This window comes from Vipera berus, assembly GCF_964194415.1.
Source record: "Vipera berus genome assembly, chromosome: W".
NCBI lineage: Eukaryota > Metazoa > Chordata > Lepidosauria > Squamata > Viperidae > Vipera > Vipera berus.
The window spans coordinates 37,773,905-37,784,155 of NC_138210.1; the positions used below are offsets into that span (position 1 = coordinate 37,773,905).

Below are 10,251 nucleotides of genomic sequence, written 5' to 3' on the forward strand. Positions count from 1 at the left end.
TTCTTTCTAGCTTACCAAGAAGTAGGTTGTGGTCTACTTTGTTGAATGTCTTGCTGAAGTCTAAGTATACTATGTCCACAGCATTTCGCTGGTCTACTAATTTAGTCACTTTGTCAAAGAATGAAATAAGATTGGTTTGGCATGATCTGTTTTTAACAAACCCACACTGGCTTCTAGTTATAACTTTATTTGTTTCTAAATGTTTGCAGATCTGTTTTTTTATTATCTTTTCCAGGATCTTCCCAGGTATTGATGTTATGCTGATTGGTCTGTAGTTTCCTGGGTCTGGGTTGTTGTTTTTTCATTTTTGAAGATGGGAACCACATCAGCTCTTGGTACAATGGTACAATGGTTCTAAGATAATATCTGCCAGCTCCTTCAGAACTCTGTGATGTAATCCATCAAGTCCCGGTAATTTATACTCATCAAGATCAGACAGGTGTTCTCTTACCATTTTCTTGCTTATTTTAGTTTTTATTTCTAGTCTGTCTTTTACAGCTATGTTTTTGGTAGGTTGGGCTATAGTTTCTTTTTGCATGAAGGCTGATGCAAAGAATGAGTTAAACAGCTCTGCTTTCTCTCTACTGCCTGTTACTTCCTTGCCATCTTCTCTTTTTAGTGGACTGATTGTTTCCTTGTTATTTATATGTTGAAAGAAACTTTTTTATATTATCTTTGACTTTTGTTGCAAGTCTTTGTTCATTCTGAGCCTTTGCTTTCCAGACTTCATCTTTGCAGATTCGGGCTATATGCTGATATTCTGCCTTTGTTATGTGTCCCTCTTTCCATTTTTTTGTACGTATCCTTTTTATCTTTCAGTTTATCAGGTTATCCCCATCTTCTGGGAGTTGAATTCCACACATCTTAATGTTGCTGAGGTTGAGAAACACTGAGCTAAGCTACTGTAAAATGTAGGATTTAGAAAAAAGTTAAATCCAATATTAATTGGGAATAATCTTTTACTGATTCATTGGGATTTTCTTGTATTCTAGGATTGTTGTAAAGAGCGTGATCATGAAGCAAGGTGGTTCAAACAAATACAGATTTATTTCATGCTAACACTCTCTACAAGAATTAGAACTATGGTCAAAGCAAACTGGGGGTAGATAAGAGTCCATGGAATTCAAGGTGGGCTGGACTTAGATCTCTTGTGGGCGCAAAGGGAGTTGAGACTGATGATGTGCTTGACCCTTCCCTCAGGCTCAACCTGGTCATCTACATCACCCACTCCTCCAACGTGGCCCCTCTCCTCCTCCATGGGCTCTTCAATGCTGCTCTCCCCCTCTTGTATCATTTCTTCAAAGTTCAAGTTCTCATGGGAACTGGGTAAGGACAGAAGGGAAGCAGTTTCAAAGGAATTTTCCTTCCTCTCATCTAAAGGAGCTGGGGATCCAGGTGGTGGTTGATGAAACAAACAGCATTAGAAGATCCCTCCCCTGCCTGGGAGTTGAAAACCGGAGGTGGAAGGCCCATCATAAGTGAGTATCACACCTTGACAGGTTCCTCAGGCAATGGAGGGCAGGGGGCTGGGAGTTTGGTCAGTCATAGTTTTACAGGATAGCACTGGTGAAACTAGCAAGCTAAATCAAGGGCATGAACATACCATGAATTTTCCCAGGTGTGATCTGCAACTGGGTAACCCTTCCAATGAATCAAATACTGAATGCCTTTGCCTCTTTTCCCAAAATCTAGTATCTCTTCCACTTCATACTGTTTCTCCCTCCACTATGACTGGTGGTGTAGGGTGGGGTGGGGTGCTGAGATCTTAGTGCACTTGGGGGGGGGGTATCTTTGGAGAGTAAGGCTTGGTAAAAGATTGGATGCACCTTCATTGATGGAGGCAATTGGAGGTAGAAGGCTACAGGATTGATTCGTCAGAGAACCTTGAATGGTCACGCAAATTTAGCATCTAGCTTCTTGGAAGCTCTTGAAGTTGCTAAGAAATTGGTAGAGAGCCAGACTTTGTTCCCTACTGCTATGGGTGACCCCTTCTGCTGGAGGGCACCCACCGCCTTCTTGTAAGACTGTTTTGCTTGGTCAAGTTGTTGCTTCAAAAAGGCTTAGGCAGCAAGTTGCTCCTATAAGAAGTCAACCATCCCTGGGATGGTTGAGTCCAATGCGGGGTGCTCTCCCAACACTTTTGGGTGTGTGACATACATGGCTTGAAATGGTGTCACTGAAATTGATGAGTGTAGTTGTCAACTTCTGAAACAAACCTGGCTGAAGCAATCTTTGTTGTTCTAAGTTGCCACATAGGTTGGGGGGAAAGGGGGGAGGAAAATGAAAGTTTTGCTAGACAAAACACAGAGCAGTCTTGTGGGAACCAAGGTCATTCCCGCAGGCTCTGGAAGGAGGAGCAAAGAAGTGTCACAGAGCCTGCCAATTGCTTTCATTGGGTAGCATGATCTATAGCATAGTAGAGGGGAGGGGAATGTTACTGTACATCTAGTTACATTGAATCTGTTATATCTTCAGTTCGAAGGCATTAAGCAAGACGATGTGTTCAAACAGCAACAAGTTTATTAACTCAGAACAGAACAGAAGCAAGCTAATAGCTGCTGCGCAGCTATTTATACGGTTGGCCTCTAGGCGGCAACCAATAGATTTGAAGTAGCAGTTTCCCGACCCAAACCTAATTATCAGCCTGGAGACAGCAAGTGTGGCTCACTACAGCAACCGTTACATAACACACAGAAAGTAGGTCAGACATTAAGCAAGCAGTTTGGACATTAAGCAAGTGATTTAAACAGATAAGGCCAATACATTACAGAATTCCTGGGGGAAAGTTTAGACTTGTGATTTATTTGGTTTTATTAGGCGGAACCTTGACAGTAGTGAGTTGTTATAAGAAAATTCTGGGGGCTTCCAATGAACATGATGAACTGACCAGTCTAGTGGGAATTTCCTCTGAACTGAAGCTTCTTTTTTATAGAAAAGTTTTTCAATACATTTTATCTTTAACAATCCCTCCCCCCCTCCCCCCACCCAACCCTTCCTAACCCTCCCTAACCCTCCCCCCTCCCCTTCCACCCTCCCCGACTTCCCAGAGCTAAATACAAGGTATAAAGGTAAAAACAATCATAAACAACCATATGTTAACAACAATAAACTATTAAGTCTATCGCACTCTAGCTCATGTAAAATGACTACAAGCAATACTAATATCACATCAAAACTTATACAAATGCTAAATGAAACTTTTTAGTCCCATATTTCTTCTGGATGTAATCAATCCACTTTTTCCACTCCATAATATAACGTTGTTGCGAATGGTCTTTCAAATAAGCCAAAATCTTTTCCATTTCTGCCAGGTCAGAAACTTTTAAAGTCCATTCTTCTATAGTCGGCAGTTCCTCCTTCTTCCAATAGAACTGAAGCTTCTTCAACTACTAACAAGGAGCTGAGTACCCTTTGTTTTTATGACTTTCATGGGTTAGGGAGAGTCCTAGAATCACCCCACAAGACCATCCATACAGCAGTAGCCTCTAAGTAGCTTTAGGAGCTGTGCTTCGGAGTGAGCTGGTGAGCCATTCACCTGGGGGAAGGGCTGCAATTACTTCAGTTTTCAAAAAGCAGCCATTTTGGAAGTTATTTTTCAAATTGACATTACAGGCGAAACTCAAAAAATTAGAATATCGTGCAAAAGTTCATTTATTTCAGTAATGCAACTTAAAAGGGGAAACTAATATATGAGATAGACTCATTACATGCAAAGCAAGATAGTTCAAGCTGTGATTTGTCATAATTGTGATGATTATGGCGTACAGCTCATGAAAACCCCAAATCCACAATCTCAGAAAATTAGAATATTACATGCAATCAACAAAACAAGGAGTGTACATAGAACAATATCGGACCTCTGAAAAGTATAAGCATGCATATGTACTCAGTACTTGGTTTGGGCCCCTTTTGCAGCAATTACTGCCTCAATGCGGCGTGGCATGGAAGCTATCAGCCTGTGGCACTGCTGAGGTGTTATGGAAGACCAGGATGCTTCAATAGCGGACTTCAGCTCTTCTGCATTGTTCGGTCTTATGACTCTCATCTTTCTCTTGGCAATGCCCCATAGATTCTCTATGGGGTTCAGCTCAGGCGAGTTTGCTGGCCAATCAAGCACAGTAATCCCACGGTCATTGAACCAGGTTTTGGTGCTTTTGGCAGTGTGGGCAGGTGCCAAGTCCTGCTGGAAAATGAAGTCAGCAACCCCATAAAGCTCATCTGCGGAAGGAAGCATGAAGTGCTCCAAAATCTCCTGGTAGACGGCTGCGTTGACCCTGGACTTAATGAAGCACAGTGGACCAACACCAGAAGATGACATGGTTCCCCAAATCAACACAGACTGTGGAAACTTCACACTGGACTTCAAGCATCTTGCAGTGTGTGCCTCTCCATTCTTCCTCCAGACTCTGGGTCCTTGGTTTCCAAATGAGATGCAAACGTTGCTCTCATCAGAAAAGAGGACTTTGGACCACTGAGCAACAGACCAGGTCTGTTTTTCTTTAGCCCAGGTAAGACGCTTCTGACGTTGTTTGTTTTTCAGGAGCAGCTTGACAAGAGGAATACGACATTTGAAGCCCATGTCCAGGATCCGTCTGTGTGTGGTGGCTCTTGATGCACTGACTCCAGCCTCAGTCCACTCCTTGTGAAAGTCCCCAACACTTTTGAATGGCCTTTTCCTGACAATCCTCTCCAGGCTGCGGTCATCCCGGCTGCTTGTGCACCTTTTTCTTCCACACTTTTCCCTTCCACATACAGGTGAAACTCAAAAAATTAGAATATCGTGCAAAAGTTCATTTATTTCAGTAATGCAACTTAAAAGGGGAAACTAATATATGAGATAGACTCATTACATGCAAAGCAAGATAGTTCAAGCCGTGATTTGTCATAATTGTGATGATTATGGCGTACAGCTCGTGAAAACCCCAAATCCACAATCTCAGAAAATTAGAATATTGTGAAAAGGTGCAATATTCTAGGCTCAAAGTGTCCCAGCAAACTCGCCTGACCTGAACCCCATAGAGAATCTATGGGGCATTGCCAAGAGAAAGATGAGAGACATGAGACCGAACAATGCAGAAGAGCTGAAGGCCGCTATTGAAGCATCCTGGTCTTCCATAACACCTCAGCAGTGCCACAGGCTGATAGCTTCCATGCCACGCCGCATTGAGGCAGTAATTGCTGCAAAAGGGGCCCAAACCAAGTACTGAGTACATATGCATGCTTATACTTTTCAGAGGTCCGATATTGTTCTATGTACACTCCTTGTTTTATTGATTGCATGTAATACAGTATTCTAATTTTCTGAGATTGTGGATTTGGGGTTTTCATGAGCTGTACGCCATAATCATCACAATTATGACAAATCATGGCTTGAACTATCTTGCTTTGCATGTAATGAGTCTATCTCTTATATTAGTTTCCCCTTTTAAGTTGCATTACTGAAATAAATGAACTTTTGCACGATATTCTAATTTTTTGAGTTTCACCTGTACAGAAAACCCACTCACATGGATCAATATTTACATTTTGATTCACACAACGCACTGGAGCACAAAATGGGAGTTATCAGAACCCTACACCACAGAGCTGGAGGCCTGCCTACCAGCAAAAAAGGAAAAGGAAAGGAAATAAAACACATCAAGAAAGCCCTCAGAATGTGTGGCTATCCCAAGTGGGCCTTCATCAAACCTCAATAAAGACCTAGCAGGAGCTCCTCTTTAACAGATGAAGAAAACAATAAACAAAGCAACATAGTCATTCCTTACCTTGCAGGAATATCGGAAAACCTCAGGAGGATCTTCAGCCAACACAACATACATGCACACTTCAAACCCATGAAGGGTTTGAAGGCAGAAGCTTGTCCACCCCAAGGATAAAACACCCAGACACAAACTGAGGAATGTGGTATATGCAGTACAATACAGTGAGCCATGTGCAGATCTGAACATTGCGGAAACGAAACAACAACTGTATAGCACAACATAGGAGAACAAACCCATCAGGACAAGAGTCAGAAGTCCATCTGCATTTAAAAGACAAAGGCCACTCTTTTGAAGACAGCAAAGTCCACATTCTGGACAGAGAGGACCACTGGTTTGAAAGAGGGGGTCAAAGAGGCCATCTATGTCAAAACTGAACAGCCCTCTCTCAACAGAGGGAGAAGGATCTGACATCATCTATCTCCAGTCTACAACACAGTCCTTTCAACAGTTCCAAGAAGGCTCCACACCCATTTGCACTACTCAGGTGACCCTGAAGACACAGATAAGCCTCCAGGTAGCTTTAATGACTCCCTAAAAGAATGCAAATGAACAGCTGTTTGCAGGAGTATAAATCTTTCCATTCCCCACCATCCAGTCAGAGCTAAGGAAGCTTCTTGGATGAGAAGGGAATCGTCTTCAAAGAAAAACAAGAAAGTCCAGTTGCCTCCTGAAAAAGCATCTTTGGGTTAGGCCGCCTGCTTTTAAGAAGAAGCACTGACAGGTAAAAGGAAATCGGCAAACGGGGACGCAAAAAGTGTTTTCTGCTCCCCCTCCAGAAACAGCCTAGGTGTATATTCCCACTCCCCTTTGATCACGGGAGGACCTCCACTGAGCCCTGATTGGCTGGCTATAATGGTTCATGGCACGGTCTTGCGGTTGTACTCATAAAAATCCTCGCGTGCCGCTCTTCAGTCTGCGGCCTCAGTCGGTGAGAGAGAACGAGCGCAAATACCCAGAAAGGGGCAGTCACGGCGCAGCAGGAACCAAAGGCGGGGTGGGGAGCGAAAAAGAAGGCAGCAACTCGCTCTCAAGTGGCCTCCCCTCAAACCTTTTCCGAGCCACTTTTCTGCGGGTCCGGGATGGAGTCGGTACTACTAGAGCACTTTCGGGCCGGGCCGGACTTCTTCTCTTTAGAATCTTACTTCGACGGCGAGGATTTTTTCACCGACCAGTCTTCCTGTAACCCTCTGGAAGGCGACGAACTCCTGGAGGCAGAGGTGGGCTTCCTGGGCTCGCCGTTCCACGACTGTTACCACAGCGACGGAACTGGCGGTGGCGCGGGATTCGAAGGCGTGCCCGACGGCGCTCTGTGCTGTGAAGCTGCTCCACGTACCTTCTCGGTGTCCTTCTCGCCGTCGTCGGCCAGTTTCATCTACGATTGTTGCGGACTGGCGGCCTCACCCAGGGGCAGCCTCAAGGCTTTCAGCGCGGCAGCGGGGCAGCGGCGGCGGGTGCGGTCCGAGGTCGAGCTGCAGCAACTGAGGCAGGCGGCCAACGTGCGCGAGCGGCGGCGGATGCAGTCCATCAACAACGCATTCGAGGGGCTGCGCTCTCACATCCCCATTCTGCCCTACGAGAAGCGCCTCTCCAAGGTGGACACGCTGCGCCTGGCCATTGGCTACATCAACTTCCTCAGCGAGGTGGTCCAGTCCGACTTACCCCTGCGCAGCGCGGGCCGCAAAAGCCCATGCCAGCCCCAGACGGTTATCATCTGCCACCGGGGCACAAGTAAGTGCAGGGTGAGCCTCCCATCCCGGTCAAACGCACTCCAAAGGAAAAGAGGGAGGGTGGCTTCTTGGCCACAGTGGCCTCGCTGCGGCTGTGAAAACCTTGTAGATGGCCGTCCTCAACCTCCCCATCCCCTATAATCTCACTTCCCTCCCGCGAAGAGTGAGAGAGATCTTCACAACCTGCAACCTCACTTTGATACTCACTGACTTGGGACACGAAATAGGTATCCAATAAGTATTTCAATCGAGCTCGGATTTTCTAGTGTCTTTTTGCTACTGTTGCTAGTATCCACACCGATATGCAAGAGCAGACACGGAAACTTTCACCCTCCTGTTTGCTTCCTAGTGAAATATACTTGCACCGACCCAAAGGTGATCCTTACATGGTCTGTAGATTCTTCACATTCAAATCGTTGCAGCACTGTCAGAAGATCATTCTTGAAACCCAGCAATATACCACAGTATTCTTAATGTCTGCATGCAGTCAAAATAAATTGGGATTCATATTAGGATGCTTCCTAGATAGCCTCTGCAGGAGCCCTCATCCATTGGGAAAGACTGAATATTGTGCTACCTCTACTTATCCAAATTAGTGCCCTCCAGATTTTGGCTTCTGAAATCCCCAGCCAGTGTGACTGTAATAGGGATTAAAGTCCAACATATCTGAAGGGCAGCCAGGAGAGAATGCTATTCTTTGGCTATGGGAAGAGCCTGCTTTTCCCCAAATATCATGCTGGGGTAATACAATTATTCAATTCCTTAAAACATTGACAGATTATCCAAGAGCTAGATGAAGTGGTGAGTGAGCTTAACACTACATTACATACTCAGCAAATAATGCCACAGTTAGCTGAGCACCTGCTACTCCCCTGTCACATGTGTGACAGAAAATGGGATGTCTTGGTTAAGACTGTTTATTCCACTCTGACTATGGTGGGAATACTCAATTTCTCTCTCTCTCTCCCCCACCCCCCCTTCCTTTATTTCTCTTCCTTCCAGGAACACCTTCTCCAAGTGACCCAGATTATGGACTTCCTCCAATCACTGGGCATTCACTCTCTTGGACTGATGAAAAACAACTCAAGGAGCAAAACATTGTTAGAACTGCTAAAGTCTGGACTCCAGAAACCCTAGGAAGTTAAACAGCAAACCATATGTAAACAACATTGAAAATGAGCCCCCATTTGATTTCATATCATACTGTGAGAATATTTTAGACTATAAATATATTTTTTGCCAGCATACACTTTTATTTGTGGAGCTTGTCTGAGCTTGGTTGTTTGCTCACAGATGTTTCATTATCTGACTAGTAATATCAGTGTGAACCTAGTTGGGTAATGAAACATTTGCAAACAAACAACCAAACTCAGAAAGCATAAAGAACTCTGCAGTTCGATCCTGAGCTACATATATTCTCTTTTATTGGAACAGTTTTATTTAAAATACATTTTTTTCAAAGGTACTTTTCAATAAAAGAAAGTATTTTAAGGACAATCAACTATTTATTATTTATAGCTGGGGGAATGGAACTATCCTTTTAATGTACTGTATAATTTATCCTAATTTTAAAATATGCAATACTTTTAGATTCACCCACCAGCACCTTTTGGCAAAACCTCTTGGGTAGAAAAGAAAATGATTTCCAGGAAATGTGAACATAATTTATTATCACTTATTGAATATGCTAATTATATTAAAGTATTACTAAATTTTGATTGAAATGGATTTATTTGGAGGAGGATCTGTTCCCAACTAGAACTTTAGATTCAATTGTTCATAAAATATTGCAGGCTTCTAGAAAGCCAGAAAAAGATGTATTGATGAAGGATTTGGCTATGAAGCTATAACTGTGTTTAACAAGTCTCTTATTTAAAGACCACCCCTCTTATTAGTTCTGTGCTGCAAAATCTTAATCCTGTATTACTGCATGGAGAAAGCCAGTGCCTTCCAGATATCTAAGGATTATAGTTCCCAGAATTTCCAGTTAACTGGCAAATATGGAACTTTTAATCACATATCCATGAAGAGGTTGGTTAGGGAAAGTCTGGACTGCTTTTCAGGATTGTAGCTTTCCTAGGAAGTGCTTTACCTGAGAAACTCCTGTAGTTTCATTTCATGTAAAGGTGCAAGAATTGGAAGTGTTTTAAAAGCTGGCAACTACATTGAAATAAGTGCTTTTTGTGTTCCAACAAGCTTTTTACTTCAAAAAGAAGTTATTGGTGGTAGAAAGTTGGGTGACCTCTCAGTGAACCTGGTTGCAATCCAGGTTCACTAGTTCACTACAGGGATATTTCTGTGTGAGAAAGATTTTCTTATACAGCAATCCATTTTACTATTGTTTTTCAGTAATGTTGCATACCTGTCACTTCTATGGGTTTGTAAATTCACTGGATGCTTAGGATGAAAACTATCCAATTGGACCACTTATCAATATCTAGCACTTGTCTGAGCTCATAACTTAATCAGGACCTGTCCTGGTTAATACTTGGAAGAAGACCACCATATCCCAAAGATAAACACTATAGTGTGATAATGCAACAAGTTTATTGGAAGAGGTGTGAAAACTCTCTCACTGAATGACTTCAAGCATACTTTGGACAGTTACTGTATGTGTTGAGGATTGCCTATTTATGCATTTCCAGCATATAGCAACTGGGGATTTCTCCAAAAGCACACAAGTCTCTGAAGAAGTCAAGTCTGCAGAATGGTGCCACTATTTTTTTGAAACTGTGACAAATTTGATGAAAATGTGTCCCTTT

General features: G+C 43.3%; 1 protein-coding gene across 1 annotated transcript; it reads left to right on the top strand.

Moving 5' to 3' along the window:
- The first annotated feature begins 6,722 nt into the window (after positions 1-6,722).
- LOC308676073 (pancreas transcription factor 1 subunit alpha-like) lies at positions 6,723-8,891 on the top strand. Its single transcript, XM_081341784.1, has 2 exons — positions 6,723-7,490; positions 8,492-8,891. The coding sequence occupies exons 1-2, from the start codon at positions 6,842-6,844 to the stop codon at positions 8,632-8,634; spliced, it is 792 nt and encodes a 263-aa protein (XP_081197910.1). The 5' UTR covers positions 6,723-6,841; the 3' UTR covers positions 8,635-8,891.
- Positions 8,892-10,251: the final 1,360 nt, after the last annotated feature.

What these genes read in the sequence shown, in the direction of transcription:
- LOC308676073 (XM_081341784.1), top strand. Translation starts at nt 6,842, where the DNA reads ATGGAGTCGGTACTACTAGAGCACTTTCGGGCCGGGCCGGACTTCTTC. An exon ending in CATCTGCCACCGGGGCACAA is followed by an intron (nt 7,491 to 8,491) that starts GTAAGTGCAGGG and finishes TCTTCCTTCCAG; the next exon opens with GAACACCTTCTCCAAGTGAC.